The following is a 16,822-nucleotide window of genomic DNA, read 5'->3' on the forward strand; positions in this document are numbered from 1 at the left end:
CATCTTTAGTCACGTGACCGCAGGTAAGTGGACCGGAGGTGGTCTCGTTGGGGGCTCGACCCGCCCGTCACGCATCACTCCAGAAGGCTCCGTCCGTCCGTCCGTCCGTCCGTCCTCTTGACATATCCATCTACCCACAATCCTCCTGTGCACCAGAGCCATCCGATCAGCCAACACCGCCACATCTGCCATGACTCCACAACACGCCGGGTTCCTGCGGGCGCCTCCATGCCATCGGCCGAGCGGCTTCTTTCCGGCGGTTGTCGCAAAGCCTCCTGGGAAACGGAGTCCTCATTCACAGCATGGTCCGACCAACCTCCTGTCACTCTCCTCCTCCCGCACTCTTCCTCCTTCCTCCTCATCCGCCAGATAAAGAAGCTCCTCCGGCGACGAGGCGCGCTCGTAGCGTGAAACCACGCGCTAAGGGAAGCCATTTTGGTGTTCAGCGTTTTAGCAGATAGCATTTTATACTTAACGGCAAGCGTATTGTCCATGAGGATGAAGGGGATGCCGGCAACACTTGCTTTTCACTCTCACACGTGTACAAATCACCACCGAAACATTTGGTACCTGCCGCCGAGGTTCTTTGGTTTGGTTCTTTGGTTCTTTGGTCAAACACCAACAATTTTCATCTGCTTGTTCCCAAACATGGTGGCCACGGAGACAGGAGCTCGCCGCTCAGCTCGTTCCTTAAAATGATCGTAACGAGATCGTCTGAGGCTAAAGTTCACCGAAAAGCAAGTCAAAAATGGCATTGCCACAAATGACAAATATCAAGTCATACATCAACTTTAAAGTTCTTGATGGGGGGGGGGGGGGGGGGGGGCTTTCAAGATCACTAACTCTGCCCTTACAGGATGACGTAATAAACATGAAAACATGAATTCTGTGCTCATAAAAGGCCACCAATTTACACTGCTTATTAAACTCACAAATCAAGTTAGATGATATTCACCCTGCACTTGCTGTTGTTGGTTTATTTACAGGGAATAACATCCAACGCATTACAGCGCACATAGTTACGTTTTGTTTGTTTGTTTGTTTCCGTTCCACCATAAATCCAGTCGAACCTCAAAGTCACGAGTGGAAAAAGAGACTTACCACTGTTCCTCGTGAAAGGTAAACGCGATAGAACAGTCTTACATCCGTCAGCGTCAACTTTCACCAACAAGGCCAAAGAACAAGCAAATGATTTGACGCTCACCGTGAGGGACGATGCGCAGCCAAAACTGCACTTTCCCCAGCTGTAATCACGCCGCAATGCATCATGGGAGGAGTTTTTGCTTCCTGAATTGGCGTCAAGACACTTGGTCAATCGAGCTCATTTCAAGTCATTTTGACCACGAAATTCACACTTAATCGAGGGACGCCACAGTGGGTTAGTGTTTAGCGCATCCGCCTCACAGTCAAGAGGTTATGAGTTCGAACCTCCGGCTACTTTGGCTACGACGAACAACAAGAGCGCAGGTCGTGTCGGTAAATGTATTTGACGCAGCAGGGCGACGCGGCGGTGGTTGGCCGCTCGGATGTCGTCTCGACGCTGCGGGAACTATCTTTAGCGTCGAGCCTCGTTCGGAGAAGCGCTTCCTTTACGCCGCCTTATCCGTCTTTGTCAACGCCGGCCGCTCGGGCTCGGGAGAACTGATTGGACGACAACGCCGCCTTTGAGAAGCTCGCTAAGAATAGAGCGCGCGGGGACTCGCCGGAATTCCCGCCACGCTCCTGGGAACTGAGATAAATTGGCTCGAAAAGTCCATTTAGCATGTTCACGTCAGATAAAAGATGGCGGTGGACTTTGGGCCAGAGAAGTAGGGTACACCCTGGACTGGTCGCCAGCTAACTGACCAGTCGGACATCGAGACAAATAATCCTTTTTTACAACCTTCCATTAAACGAGCAAGGAAAAAGTTACGCAGGGACAACATGCAAACTCCACGTAGGAAATCCGAACAGAGTTTGAACCCCGAACCTCAAAACTGTGGGGCAGACTTGCTAACCACTTAATACCGTGCTGCCCCTAAAAAAAAAAAATACACACGGAATTCTGTTATCATCACTCAAAAAGCACACGCAATCAATATATATGAACTGACTGTGACGGTGTGCGTGTGTGTTTAGCACTTTTTGCGAGACAATTTGCTGATTTGTGAAGATTCTTTCCAAAAAGCAATATAGTAGTTTATATTAAACTCAAATAAAAAGTGACCTTTGTAAATGAAATCATATATTGGCAGCTAAAACCGAAGCTCACAAAGTGATCTTAATGTTGTGTAAAGTAAGAAAAAAAAAAGCTTGAGAGAATGTTTTCTTATTTGTGGTAAACATGATGTACAAATAAATGTTTGTTGTAATAAAAAATGGAAAAAAATAAAAACATTTTTTCCAGTGGATGCTTCATGTGGGCGGGAACAGGAAGTGCTGAAGCAAGGTAAGACTTTACTTTCACGATGGCGCCCCCTTTGGTGGTTTGCTGTATGTGCAGCCTGACCGGAGCCATCAAGCAATAACGTGAACAAGTCACGTGACCGCACAGAAGCACTGTTAGCAACATGCTAAGTCAATATGCCGCTAAGCCTAACTTTGACAGGCTAACCCAACGATTAAATGTTCAACAGAACTCGGACAAAAGACAGGCAAACTACCAACTTAAGGCAGTAGTAGGACTAAACCTAAGGTGGAATAAACCTAAAACTGGACTAGAGCTAAACCTAAAACACGACCACGACTAAATGTAAGGCAGACTAAACCCAAGACAGGAGTAGGACTAAACCGTAAACAGACTAAACCAATGACATGACTAAGACTAAACATGAGATAGGCCAAACCTAAACCTGAACTAGGACTCAATTTAAAACAGGGTAAAAGTACGATGGCCTAACCCTAAAAAAGGTCTCAAATGAAACCTAAGACAGAATAAACCAAAAATAGAATGAGGACGAAACGTAAAACAGACTAAAGGTAAGACAGCGTGACCCCAAAACAGGACTAGACTAGACTACTAAACGTAAGATAGAATAAACTTAAGCCAGGACATGGGGCTAATTGTAAAATAGACGTTTAAGCCACACTAAACCTAAAACGAGAATAGGACTAAACCAACGATACATTTAAGACAGGACTGGAACTAAAGTAGAGGTAGTTTTAACCTAAAGCAGGACTAGGACCAACTGTAGAATCCCCATCTAATTTATTAAGGGATCTAATTTCCAAAACAGGACTGAACGTAAAACAGAGTAAACTTAGATGGGGACTAAACTAACAGTAAGACACACTACAATGCTTTTTGGGTTTGTGTTTTTGAACCAAGTCTAGGTAGTGTTTAAGGGGAATTACCCCTGAAGTATTCATCTAACACCGTCTGTCCAAGGACTTGACCCGAGACAGACTGTTTTCTTCACGAAAACGAACCAAGACCACGCTAAATTTAAACCAGACTAACTCAATTGGGGTTTAATTAAAAGTAGACTAAAGTGTTGTTGTTCTCAGATAAAGTCTGACGTGGTTCCTGTGGACAGGACAATAAAACCTAACACAGAGTCTTGGCTGGAATGAACCGGGACCAGACGAAGTCTAAACCGAAGATGCTTTGTCATTTACACCACACTAAATCAAATACGGTTTGGATTCCAAGTAAACTTCATCAAAGATGACTCATTTTAAACCACATCAAAATGGTTTCATTAAGCCCAGACTACCTCAAAGGTGGTTTAATGAAGACCAGACTAAATCACTCAAGTACTATTTCATTTAAACCCGACTAACCCAAACACAAGTCAATTTAGACCGGACTAAATCAATTATGGAAACATTTAAACCAAACCAAATCAAATAGAATTGAATGTCGCAAAACTGTTCTTTTGGAGCCGATCCAGTCCGCCGTACAAATTACGCAACCGATTGTGTCGTGGTTGCTGTTGGAACAATAATAACGTTCTAATGTTATTTTGTTTACTTGCTTTACTTGTTTGTTTCAATGAGCTCCGTACACAAATACGACCGAGGACCTTAAAAAAAAAATAAAAAATGAAAACATTTGTTCTTTGTGAAGCCGGTCTCCATTTTCCTCAGAGACGATCCGTAAAAGCGTCGAAGACCCCTTAAAACGCCTTCATCGCACCTGAACAGATGAAAGATGTTCCGTCTTGTTTGCTAGCAAGGACACATGAAGGACACACAAACACACACACACACACAATGGAGGAAGTGCTGATGTCGTTTCCATGGCAACAGCAGCAAGCGGAGAACATATGTCACTCTTGACACACACACACACACACAACCTGGCAACATATTCGATGCCTTCAGCCAATCATCAATCAACTCCAAAGCATTGACTGCTGAATGGAGGCAATACTTGACTGAGTCCTGGTCTACATCCTGGTCCTGGTCTTGTTTTTGGTCCTAATCCTCATTCTGGCCCTGGTCCTGAACTAGCTCTAGTTCTGATCCCCATCAGTTTAAAGGAGGAAAGGCACACGCTCCCAATCCTAATCTAGTCGATTTAGGATCCTCATTCTGGTCCTGCTCTTGTTTTTGGTCCTGATCCTTATCCTGACCACAGCCTCGATATAACCCTAGTTCTGATATTCATCCATTTCCTGATCTGGGTTCCTTTCTTGGTCCCGGATTGGGCTCAGGACCAAGTAAGGGACCTGGTCCTGATCTTGATCAAGTGTGATCTTCATCTGTTCCACGTCTTTATCTTAATCCTGGTCCTGTCCATTTTCTCAAGACGGTCCTGATTTTGATCTGCAAACGAGTCAACAGTCCTGATAATCAACTTGGTCCTGATCCTGATCCTTTTCAATTTTCTAGTTCTGGTCCATTTGCTGACTCTGGTCTATTTCTTATTCCTTATCCTCATCCGGATAACAGATCCTTTCCTGGCCCTGATCCTGCTGAATTTCCAAGTCCTGATCCTCATCCTGATCCATTTTCTTGTCCCGTTCCTCATCCTCGTCTTGATTCCTGTCCTGAACCTTATACAGGCTCTGATTCTGGTCCTGATCATTTGTTTTTCTTTCCTTATCCTCAATCCGATCAAGGGTCCTGATCATCAACATTCAAGGATCCTGATACTAGTCCTGGTCCTGACCCTCATCCTGATTCTGTTCCATTTCCTAGTCCTGGCACACATCAATTCCCATTTCCTGTGCTTTTCCTGCTCCCAATTCTCATCCTTCCACTGGTCCATTTCCTAGTTCTGATCCTGGTCTTAGTCTTTGTCCATTTTCTGATCCTAGTCCACTCCCTGGTCACGATCTTGGTCTACTTCCTAGTGTTGCTCCTCATCGTTATCAATTTCTTAGTCCTGTTCCTCATCCTTGTCTTTATTCCTGTCCTGAACCTCATCCTGGTCCATTTCCTGGTCCTGTTCCTGTTTCCTGTCAGGATCCTGGTCTGTTTCCCACTCCTCACCCTGATCATGGTCCTAGTCCTGGTCCATTTGTATTTCATGATTCTTGTGCATTTCTTGCTCCCGTCCTTCACCCTGACAATGGTCCATTTCATAATTCTGGTCCCGATCCCATTCTTTGTCGGTTCCCTTATTCTGGTCCATTTCGGAGTTCTGTTCCTGATTCCTGTCCTGATCCTGGTCCTGGTCTGTTTCCTGGACCTTGCACTCACCCTGGTCCTGATCATTAACCAGATCCTATGCTGGTCCATTTCCTAGTGCATTTCCACTCCCATGCTGATACTGGTCTATTTCCTAGTTCTGGTCCTAGTCCTCGCCTTTGTCCATTTTCTGATTCCGATCCTGGTCCATTTCCAAGTCGTGTTCCTTATCCTGACCCATTTACTTGTCTTGATCCTCACCCTTGTCTGGAATTCCTGTCCTGTTCCCCATCCTGGTTAATTTCCTAGTCCTGGTCCTGATCCTCATTTTGATCCACTTCCATTTCATAGTAAAGGTCAATTTCTGTTTCCTGATTCTAGCGCATATTCTTTTCCCGATCATTGTCCTGAAACTGGTCCATTTCCAAGTTCTGGTTCTGGCCCTTGTCTATTTTCCGATCCTTGTCCATTTCCTGTTCCTCATCCTGGTCTTGATTCCTGTCCTGACGCTCATTCTGGTCCCTTTCTAATCCTGTTTCTGATTTCTGTCCCGGTTGACCTCACCCTGGTTCTGAACCTTGTCCAGGTCCTGGTCCTAATGGTGGTCAGAGCACATTTCCCACATTGCCGGTTAGCTTCTAAAAGGGACCCGCATCCCCCGAGGCTTCACATCCATATCTTCTTCTTCTTCACATCAGTCAATCAATAACCAATCAATAACTTGTTTCAATGAGATCAATATGTTGAACATAGCCGACATGATTGACAGTCGCCTGCCGCTTCCTCTGTGCGTGCGCGTGTGTTCTGGCGGCGTGGGCCATATTCATTACAGGCAGTAAGCGAGCGGGTCGGGGGGGGGGGGCACAACATCGGTAGGCCATCAAGTCGCTACTGCAGCAGGGATCGGCTATTGATGTCTGCCGCAGTCTCGCGCGCGCACACACCAACACGCGCCGCACGAGGGTGTGCGTCTTCTATTGTGTACACGTAAATGAGACTAATGTGACTTGGTGTTCATTCACGCGTATATCGATCCACCTCATACGGATTTTTGTGTGTGTTGGGCGGGGGGTATAAGACATTGATGAGACCCCCCCCACCCCTTTCTCACCATCATCCCGGTCCTTGGCAGGTCCCCATTGCCATAGCAACGCTCCCGTTGCCGCAGGCTAGCCGGAGCGATGTGCGGCGCTGTTTGGAAAGAAAAGAAAGAAAGTGAGAGGGAGGAATGGGAGGTGGGGGAAGGGAGGAAGGCTTGAAGGGCGGGGGGTTGTCGCTCCCGACTCGTTCCCTCTATAATGACCCCCCCCCTCGCCCCCCTCGCATCCCATCGCGAGCATCGGCCGAGGCCTCTCAGCAGCCGCTCGGCAGTCCGAACACGTCGCGGCAGAACTTCAAGCTGCAATTGCTATTCACCTTCCTCCTCCTCCTCCTCCTCCGCTCGCACGCACGCACGCACGCGCACACGCACACACACACACAATCTGACGCCTCGCAGAGTAGAAAAGGACGCAAAACAAGCGGTGTTGAAGTCACGGTCAACATTACTCGAACAGCGTCATGTTTTACGGCGAGTCATCCAATTTTGACGCCCCGTGCGGTGACCTCCCAAAATGATTCACAATTAAGCGTCATCCGTGTGTGGACAACAGCGGGGGTCAAAGGTGCTCGCGATCGGGCAGAATCTCCAACAATTTGCTTTTGGAGGAAACCTGCAAATGGTCTGAAAGTCGATAACACGAGCCTGACAACAAAAGGAGCCTAAAATGGCCACTTCAAACCAAAATGGCAGACTTCCTGTATCTTTGCAGGCATGGCTTCTTGAGACTTTTTTTTTTTTTTTTTTTTTTGTGGGATTGCAAAGTGCCGAGTCAACAAGTGAAACTGCTTTTGGGGGGATGAATTTTCAAAATCTCTCGCAGGTGCCGGACATTAGCAATGGCGCTTTGACCCAAAATGGCAGACAACCCGTTTGTTTGTCAGATGCGGGGCTTCTGGAGACTTTTTCGAGGTTGACTCACAGAAAGTCATGGCGAAGATGAAGCGCATGACATTAGGAAACACACACTCGACATTGCTGGATTACGAGGCGCTGCTGAAGGGAAATGATGAGCCGTCGCTAGAGAGACGGGGGAAAACGTTGAGTAGAGATGTCGTGAAAAATGGACAAAGACGTGACAAATATTAGGAAAGAGGTCAAAACACGCTACGGCAGACATTATTAAACAGACAGTTTTGGGTGAGAAGGCGGGAGAAATAAATAAATAAAATTTAAAAAAGGCAGCAGTCCATCAGACTGATTAAAGCGACATTATTAGACATTAGAAAAAAAGATATTGACGAGCACTTATGAAATAAATTAGTAGACATTATTGAAATGATAGGACAGAGACGAGCAGTGAACCCAAATGATTGTAGACATGAACAACATTGAAGCGATATGACAACGCTTACAAGAGAGAAACTGCGAAAAAACAACTCCGATACACGAAGAGAAGAGAGACAGATTGCTGACGACATGATGACGACGCTTCGACTCCGGACAGGCGACGACAACTTGGCCTTTGCACAACCGGGTGCGCTCGCCTCCACTCGGAGGAAAGGCGGGAGCGTGGCGCCACCTGCCGGACACACCGGGGACGCCACCGCGCGTGGAAATGACCTCCTTCGCTTCGCCCAGATCAGGAGTTCAACAAGACGCGCTCACGTGCAAGCGACACGTCACCATCGATAAGTGACGACTTCGTCACGTCAGTAAGTTTGCGTCATGGGAAGGGAGGACGCAATTGTCCAAAAATAACCGTTTGAAGAGATTGAAAACCATCTTTTAGAATCATTAATATAGACAACACATTGTAAGCCGACAGAACAAACTCACACAGACGTGCTGATAAGTCCGATGGAGTTTCTTTATTCCAATATTTGGTTTGGGTCGCCGGGTGGTTAGCGCGTTCAAGAGGTCGTGGGTTCAAATCCCGCGTGCAGTTTGCACAAATGTTTTGTTGGGTTTTTTGGCATTTCCGTTCATTTGAGCGGAGAAAGATGATTTGGGAAAACGAGTGTTTGGAGTTATGACGAACGCGACAGAAAATGTGTTTTGTTTTCTTCCAAAAAGAAAAAGTTGAATTCTGAGTTTGTGGCATTTAGTCGTTGTCCTTTCTGATTTTCTTCTCCTTTTTCTTCTTCTTCTTCTTTGCCGAGCCGTCGTTTTTGTAGCACGCGTCCACTACCTCCTGCTCACTTTCCACTTCCTGTTTCACTTGCACGAGCTCCTCCTTCTCCTTCTCCTCCCTGTCCTTCTTTTTCCTCTTCTTCCTCCTCTTGTCTTCCCAATGTTCCTGGCCTGGTTCCTCAACTTCCTGTTTGACCGTCACTTCCAAGTCCTCTGGTTCTGCTTTGATGCGCTCGTCTTTCTTTTTCTTCTTCGTCTTCCCGTCTTGGTCCCGGGTTTCCCGCGTCGTGATGGGCGTCTCGCTTCCGAAGGGCCGGAATCTCTGTTTGAGTCCGGGCGGGATGGTTGGCGCGGGGGCGGCGCGGGCGACGGGGGGCGGCGTCCCGGCGCTTCCGTAGCTCTCGTACACGCTCAGCAGGCCGCAGAAGGCGGCGCCAGAACCGGCGGTGAGCAGGCGGAGGTCGGAGGTGCCGTGATTGGACGCCAGGACGTTGTAGACCGGCTGTCCGTCGCTCGCGTCCCCGGCGGAAGGAAGCGTCAGCGTCTGAAAGCCGCAAAGATTCACTTCCACGCCGTGCAAACTGCGAAGGCAAAAACAGCGAGTCACGCTTCATACACGCAAAACGAGAGAGAGGAAAAGAACGCAAGTCAGCATTTGGAATTTCATCTTCCCAAATTTTTGGGAGGTCACTGCAAATCTCAGCTATTCCCTGTTTTTATGCTCAGTGTTTTCTTGTCTGCGTTTGCGATGTCCTATTTTGTCGGCGGTCCTTGAATGCACCTCGTAAAGCTGAAAGTTTCTTTCGGCGAGACTTTCTTTCGGCGTCTCTCCGGCTGCAGCGACAAACCGTTAGCCAAGTAGCAAAATGGCCTCCAAAGTCGTTTTGGAACATTTTCAGATTCAACCCGAGACATCAGGAAAATAATATTTTTTTCCGCAAGCGTGCGCCACATTAAATGACTTCGGCTAAGGAAATAATAACCTACTAGCCTACTTTGCCCATAACGTGTTATTGTGCGTCAATGCCAAAAGGTGAGTTTAATGACCATTTGTACAATGCGCATAATTGTTAGCCCAGGTGTGACATCACATCCGTTTGTGCTAGCACGTCGTTTACAGAGAGAACGTTAGCCAATAGTAGGGAGGCGGCCGACGTGAAGATGCGCTTTGATTTAACTCCCGAATAGAGTGGTTTATGTAACACGGGCCACGACTGCGCACTCGCTAGCGGCACGGCGTGGACGCTTTAGAGCGCTCTCCGTTTTACAGCTCCCGCTGCTGCTGTTCAAGTACCCTATAAAAAAAAAACTACTTTGAGTGCTTGGCCGCCATCTTGTGGCACCTCAACGCAATTCCAACCCCTTCAAATGAGCCCATCTTGAACTTTTGTGGGGTACACTGCCACTTTTTGTTTTTCCAGAGTCCACTACAGTCCCGCTTTGTGCTTCTTTTTCAGGCTTTTCGTGTAGCACGCAACTTCAATTTGGCACAAACAATGAGTTTGAAACGTGTGCTTCAATTGAGGCGTGAAAATGAAGCACAACTTGAGTGAAGCGCACTGTGAGCGAAACTGGGGGGACAATAAAAAGACGTCAATGACAGTCGTGTGCGGCATAAAAGCTTGAAAAAAACCGAAGCGAGTTTGACAAGGGGCATCGTCTCGTTTCTTTGTCGTCACATTCCGTCATCAGTGACGGCGCACGTTAATGGTGGCGTTTTCCTTCCTCTTTGGACCTTTTGACGACGGAAGACGACAGGACGCGACTGACCTTCGAGGCTCGAAGCCGGCGGGCGTTTTGACGAGCCACACTTCGCTCTCGTTGCCCTTCAGCAAGTCCGTCAGCGGGCTGCGCGAGCTCACAAAGTCGTCGGGACACTCGTACTTGCTGGTCTCCCCTGCAAAAAAAAAAAAAAAAAAAAAAAAACGCCATTGAACGCCTCATCGAGCGCCCTGGCCAATGTTGACGCGAGTCTTACCCTTCGCCATTTCCTTTGCCTTTAACGGCTTGCCCGCGTCGTCACCGTCACCGTCGCCGTCGTCGTCCTCGCCCGACGACGACGACGACGGCGAAATGTCCCGATGCATTTTGAGAACGTTGGAAGATTGCCGAGACGACGTCTCAAAAGTCGTCATTTGAGCGTTTTAAAGCAGAGCACGTGTGCGCGTGGACACACAAACGAACTATGACCTTTGGGTAGCTCATTTCCGGTGTCGGCCCTGTTTGTAGTCCGGCAAGAAAATGTGCTGCGTTAAAGGGTCCGATGAATAAACGACCTCGCCGGATTACGTTCTATGCGTGCCCCCAGTCGCCAAGGTATCGGAGCGTAGAAATACTTTTCTTATTTGTTCACTTCAAAGTATTTATCTACAAACGAAATTGTACAAGAACTATGTGGAAGTTCGGAAGGGACTTGAAGATTCTTATTTTGTGTCAATAGTTTTTATTTTGACTAGTAACGAGATTGACCAGAAAAGACAAAAGTTATTACGATTGCGTTCCAATCCTGCAATGACCAATTGTGATGCTACGTCCAGGTTTTTTTTTTTTTTTTTTTTTTTTTTTTTTTTTTTTTTTTTTAAATCCCTCCCAAACTTAGATGGCGCAGGGGCAAACACAAAATAAATGTGTCAATTGTCTCTGACTCAAACTTTATTCGAAATGCAGAAGTTGAAGAGGCACAAGCATGTTTTACAGCAACTTCTATCATCTAATTGTGAGTTGCAGAAGAATTTCCCTGTGGGGCAAATCCCGTGACAGCTATGCCATGTGTTCCTCACATGTTTATTTGTACATTTTTCGATCAAATTTCTCAATTCCTCTCATTGTGATAGCTGTTTGAATGTCAAAACGTATTTTGATAAAAGAGATGAACTCAAGAATAATACCTTTTACAACAGAGGAAACGTCTTTGAATTGGACTGGAAAGGATTTCGTTTTGAAGAAACGTTCATAACTATGAACTACGGCTTGGAAGAGATGTGGAGCCAAAATTGTCTCCAGTTTTGTCATATCGTTGCGAATGATTTCGTTCTGCGTACGCACGTGACATCATTTCCACGCTAATCGGGCCCGCCGAGCGCATTTTGAAAGGACGCTTTAGGGCGAGAGCGAATGACGCCGGTCGGTTGTCTGACTTCCGGTGGCAGCCCCGTTTGTAGTCCCGCCACCAGTCGCGGCGCAGGGGCGCGCGTCGAACGAGTCCGACGGATAAACTACATCACCCACAATGCACCCGGCCGGTTTTGACGTAAGGCTCCGGCGTGACTGCGAGAGCGGTTCGACAGCAGCCGCGAGCAGGCCCGACCGGGTAAACAAATGGTCGGAATCCACACGTTGCTCCCTCGCTGTGCGTCCTTCGCATGTTTGCGGTTGTTCCGACGCGGAGCGGAACGAGCCGAAGGGGAGGCTAGTTAGCAAACAGCGCCGCGAGCAGCACTTTGAAGAGAAATCGGTCGGGTTAGCTAGCGCGTGCTAGCCGGGCCGCCCAACATGTCGTCGCCTTCGTCGTCGTCGCGGCGCCAGTGGTGCTACCTGTGCGACCTACCCAAGATGCCGTGGACGGTGGTGTGGGACTTCAGCGAGGTGGTGTGCCGCGGCTGCGTCAACTACGAGGGGGCCAACCAGATCGAGTTCCTGATCGCCAGCGCGCGGCAGCTCAAGCGCAGCCACGGCGGCGTGCAGGACGGCAACGTGCGCTCGCCCGGACCGGGACCCTCGCCGCACAAGCACGCCGCGCCGGGCCGCGGGGAGCCGGCGACGACGCACGGCGAGCGCTTCGAGCGCGCAGCCCGAGGGGACGGCGGCGGCCTGTCCGCCGCTCGCGTGCCGCCCAACGGCTTGCACCGCGACGGGCAGCCGCAGCCGCCGCCGCCGCCGCCAGAGGGGAACCGCCAGAGTCCCAGCGGCGGCCGGAGACCCATGATCGGCGCGGCCATTCCGCCGAATCTTGTGACTCAGAGCATAGCGGGCATCCCCCACGGGCTGCTGGCGGGCATGCCGGCCGGCCTGACCGCCAGGACGGCGCCCATGAGCGGCCCGATGATCTTCCCGGCGCCCGTGCTGGCCGAGATGAACCGCCGCCAGCTGGGCATCGGCATGGGCATCGCCCCCTTCATCACGCCCGAGCTCGAGCGGGAGCTGAGCTCGTCCCAGGCCCAGCCCAAGTCGCACGCCGGCCCCAGCAAGGGCGCCGCCGGCCTGCCCTCCTCGTCGGCTTCCGTCAGCCAGACGAGCCCCAAGCCCGCGTCGTCGCCGGCCAGGCAGCCGCGGCCCCTCGCCGCCCGGGCCGGGGGCGAGCCGCTGTCGTCGGGCGGCTCGTCCGAGGCCGCCGCCCCCGGCGGCGCCTCCGAGCTGGGCTCCGCCTCGGCCGCCACCGGAAGCACCTTGTCCTGCACGCTGTGCCACGAGAGGCTGGAGGACACGCACTTCGTGCAGTGTCCGTCCGTACCGGGACACAGGTGTGTACTCACTGCGCGCTATTGCCCGGGATCAATCGGGTACTCGAAGGCCGCCGATACCAACCGTCGACACGCAAAAAAAAAAAAAAATACAAATCCAATCATCATCGCCTGACATCGAGCGAGTCCTCTCGAACATCCCGAATTACCGCAATGTCAGATAATTGCCAACAAAGTCCTTGCTTTCTTTCTGACCAAATGATGAGTCGCCCAAGTGTCAAACCGCAGCGGTGTAGCGACAACCGAATTGTTGTCGAATTTTTTGCCTCTCGTATGGGCAAACTTCGCGAGTAATAGATACCTTGAAATAGAGATTTTGCACATTATTTTATTTTTTTGTGTCGAAAGCTTTCACTTTAAAGTCAACTTTTGTTGTTGGAAAGGGAAAAACACCAAATTTTTTATGTACATTAATAATCAGCGGTGGTAAAAGTTGAGTAACTTTGGCTGCCCTGTTTCGAAACGGCGCTCAAATGAATACTTTCCTCGAACGGCGCCAGTCGAAAGTGAGCTCATCTTTTAACGCTCTTAATGAAGTGGCCGGTGAGCGTACCATTGAACACCCAATTATGACGTCAAACATTATTTGCAATTTGCAATTGTGACTGTTGAAGTAGAACCTTTTAAACAACAAATGCTGCAGGATTGAATGTAAATTGAAAAAAAAATCTGGTGCTTCACTGTTTTACCATTTGTAAAAAGGTGTTAAGCAATAAAACAAAACACTCCCAGGCTTGAATGTAACAGTGAATTGAACACAACTTGAAAGTTCATTTGTCTTTTAAACCTTAGCTATCTTACAAGCTAAATATTAACTAAGCAATGTTAATCAGAAACCGTAAAAACAAGGGCCTACTTTTGCTTAATAAAAGGCACAAATACACTTACTTCCTAAATAAATGTCACCAATAAGCGAAACGCACTGTTCCATGGCATGATATTTCCTAATATGGTATCTAAATGTACTGATGCTGTGTGTGCGTACGTACAGGTTCTGCTTCCCGTGCACCAGAGTGTACATCCAGAGCCGGCGGGGTGACGGCGAGGTTTACTGCCCCAGCGGCGACCGCTGCCCGCTGGACACGTCGCTCAACAGCCCCCCCTGGGCGTTCATGCAGGGCGAGGTGTCCACCATCTTGGGCACCGGCGCAGCGGGCGCCCCGTCGGCCGCCGCGCCGGGGGCGGGGCCCGGCGCCGCCGCCCCCGGCGCGGCGGCGCAGAGCGGCGACGTCACCGTCAAGAAGGAGCGGGAGACGTGATGGCGGTTTCCGCGGAAACCTGGAACAACGGCAGGCAGGCGGGACACTCGCACACACAAACACGTTTGCAACGACCCGATGTGCGGGCCACCGTACGTCTCTGGAGTGGACGCGCACGAGGTGCCTCAGAGCTCATCCCAATATTGTGCGCAATAATAGAAAGACAAGAACACACACACTAGCGGTGTCCGTATTTAAAGCAGCCCAATGTTCCCACACACACAAAAAAACAATTGTGACCAAACAGTTGGTGCCACACAATTATAAAAAGACAAGAACACACGCTCATCCTAGCTGATGCCACACACTGGTAGGACGACAAGAAAGCCCACACTCACACATACTATTCACGTTACTTGGATCAAGCAAAATGTCCCTACAAAGAAGGGTGTTGCCATGCGAACGTAGAAAGACAATCATTCACACACTAGCATTTTCTTCATTTGGTCCTGTGTGTACAATGTCCCAAATGAAAACTGAATTTCAACAGTGGTGCCACACAAACATAGAAAAACAAGAGTGTCGTGTGCCTGCTCTTGGCTGGTGCCATCCCATCCGCCAGTAATTGCCTATACATGCCACAAGATGGCAGCAAAGGACTGATGGAAGCTCCTCAACTCACTTCAACTTAGTTCCTTGGCCCCAAGATGTACAGACCAGTCCAAATGTCCCCCATAAAGAATACCCCCCCGCCCACCCAGACCCCCAATTAAAAAAAATAAATGGGATGACAAGGCTGGTGCCACAGAAATATAGAAAGACAAGAAAACATTTGACAAACACACACACACACTTTCCCGTGTCACGTGACCCGCCTGCCAGTGGGCGAATGTTCACAGTGAACGCATGTTTTCCTTCTAGAAGGTTCCCGGTTTTTTTCAAGCGCAAGCGGCCATTTTGCAGGCTGTTGTTGAAAACGGTTGCACGTCACAAAACCTGATGACTTTTTTGTTGTTGTTGTTTTTTTAAACAAAGTTTGAGTCTTTAGTTTTTGTTTCTTGTTTGCATAAATGTTAATTTAGTATTTTTTTTGTGTTTTTCTTTTTTTTTTGGGCAGAACAACCAGAATGTTCGTCGCGCAGACGAGCCAAACCAAAGCCAACCTTTGTGTATACAAGCTCCACGGCTATACGCTAATAATGCTAACGGTGTCGCGACAAGTAAGTGCCTTGTGCGGAAGTGCCCCGCCTCCTCGCGGCGTCGACCAATCGGCTCGCTCGTCTTTTGACCGCGGCTTCTTGTACAAAACGTCCCGGTGGGAATAAACCAGATGGAAAACGTCACATTTGTCTTTTTGTTTTTCTTTCTTTTGTTCCACTCACGAAATGTGATTTATAATATGTACAACTGCTCTATAAAGCGCGTGAACTGTTCAAAACGAACCCGAACACGTGGTGGAATATGTTCAGTGACTCATTCGGGTATGAGGAGAACCTTTTCATCTCTAGAAAAGTTGATTTATCGACCAGCCAAGTCGAAGTCAATCGGCGTTTATAGGCGACTGAAAAAGACATCATATTGCCTGGAAGTATACAGAATATATTTGAGTCCATTTTTTGGTGTCTATATGTGAGCCGACGTTTACGGGCAAAAAAAAAAATAATAATAATTTGATCATGTTCTTCGGCCGCACATGATTCCAACGTGCTCCACTGACGTCATTGTCCCCTAATCATGTGCAATCGATGTACATGTTCCAATTCAGAACTTTACTGAGATTTCTTTCGACAGCGCGTGGGTGGCTTTGACAAAAGTTGAGCAAAAGCATTCTTTTCACTTCCGTCGCGTGACGTCACAGCCCGAGCGCCGCCTGTCCAGTTTTGGCCAGCAGGCGTCGCGGTGGTGCCGCGCTCGCGTGCGACTGAGTTGACTGCATTTATCCGTCCGTGCCGGGACAAATGCTCGGCTGAATCCTACGGAGACGGACGCTGACGTTCATTTGCAAAAAAAAAGAAGAAAAAAACAAAAACGAAGTGAGTCAAAGTGGATGTGTGACTTCCTCCATTAGCGTCGCCTCATTAGCGCCATTGTGGGGGCAATTATGCACGTGCTAATGGAGCACGCGGGGGGGGGGGGGGGGGGGGGGGGGGGCGGACATTCGCGTGAAAAGGAGGCCACGCGCACGCGCACGGCAGATGCGGATTCGAGGGAGCGACCTGTGACGTCACCTGCTACCAGCTGGCTCACTGTGACTTGTAATCTAAGAACCATAAACCAAATATCTGAAATTCATGTTCATATGCGGGACAGTCAAGAACCTTGGGTCAACTTTTTTTTTTTTTTTTTTTTTTTTTTTTTAAAGCAATGCTATATAGAGTGTAAGTCAACAAATGTCTGAGCCAAGTGACGGCTGAACTTGACTAAAAGTGAAAATG

General features: G+C 48.8%; 2 protein-coding genes across 6 annotated transcripts; one reads left to right on the forward strand and one right to left on the reverse strand.

Moving 5' to 3' along the window:
- Positions 1-8,447: 8,447 nt before the first annotated feature.
- On the reverse strand, positions 8,448-11,844 carry polr1g (RNA polymerase I subunit G). 2 transcript variants are annotated; one of them, XM_061783308.1, is made up of 4 exons: positions 11,617-11,844; positions 10,707-10,947; positions 10,499-10,625; positions 8,448-9,309 (listed from the first exon to the last, which is right to left on the reverse strand). In XM_061783308.1, the coding sequence occupies exons 2-4, from the start codon at positions 10,861-10,863 to the stop codon at positions 8,700-8,702; spliced, it is 894 nt and encodes a 297-aa protein (XP_061639292.1). In that variant the 5' UTR covers positions 10,864-10,947; positions 11,617-11,844; the 3' UTR covers positions 8,448-8,699. The 2 variants fall into 2 exon arrangements, with proteins under 2 accessions (XP_061639292.1, XP_061639291.1); XM_061783307.1 differs by lacking the exon at positions 11,617-11,844 and having other exon boundaries at positions 10,707-11,265.
- A 373-nt stretch (positions 11,845-12,217) lies between these two features.
- irf2bp1 (interferon regulatory factor 2 binding protein 1) lies at positions 12,218-15,730 on the forward strand. 4 transcript variants are annotated; one of them, XM_061783304.1, is made up of 4 exons: positions 12,218-13,188; positions 14,180-14,227; positions 14,393-14,481; positions 15,505-15,730. In XM_061783304.1, the coding sequence occupies exons 1-3, from the start codon at positions 12,221-12,223 to the stop codon at positions 14,445-14,447; spliced, it is 1,071 nt and encodes a 356-aa protein (XP_061639288.1). In that variant the 5' UTR covers positions 12,218-12,220; the 3' UTR covers positions 14,448-14,481; positions 15,505-15,730. The 4 variants fall into 4 exon arrangements, with proteins under 4 accessions (XP_061639288.1, XP_061639286.1, XP_061639287.1 ...); XM_061783302.1 differs by having other exon boundaries at positions 14,180-14,481; XM_061783303.1 differs by having other exon boundaries at positions 14,393-15,730.
- The last annotated feature ends 1,092 nt before the right edge of the window (positions 15,731-16,822 follow it).

This window comes from Phyllopteryx taeniolatus, chromosome 8 (genome assembly GCF_024500385.1).
Source record: "Phyllopteryx taeniolatus isolate TA_2022b chromosome 8, UOR_Ptae_1.2, whole genome shotgun sequence".
NCBI classification, from domain to species: domain Eukaryota; kingdom Metazoa; phylum Chordata; class Actinopteri; order Syngnathiformes; family Syngnathidae; genus Phyllopteryx; species Phyllopteryx taeniolatus.

What these genes read in the sequence shown, in the direction of transcription:
- polr1g (XM_061783308.1), bottom strand. Translation starts at nt 10,863, where the DNA reads ATGACGACTTTTGAGACGTCGTCTCGGCAATCTTCCAACGTTCTCAAA. An exon ending in GGCAAAGGAAATGGCGAAGG is followed by an intron (nt 10,626 to 10,706) that starts GTAAGACTCGCG and finishes TTTTTTTTGCAG; the next exon opens with GGGAGACCAGCAAGTACGAG. An exon ending in GCCGGCTTCGAGCCTCGAAG is followed by an intron (nt 9,310 to 10,498) that starts GTCAGTCGCGTC and finishes TTGCCTTCGCAG; the next exon opens with TTTGCACGGCGTGGAAGTGA.
- irf2bp1 (XM_061783300.1), top strand. Translation starts at nt 12,221, where the DNA reads ATGTCGTCGCCTTCGTCGTCGTCGCGGCGCCAGTGGTGCTACCTGTGC. An exon ending in CCGTCCGTACCGGGACACAG is followed by an intron (nt 13,189 to 14,179) that starts GTGTGTACTCAC and finishes GCGTACGTACAG; the next exon opens with GTTCTGCTTCCCGTGCACCA.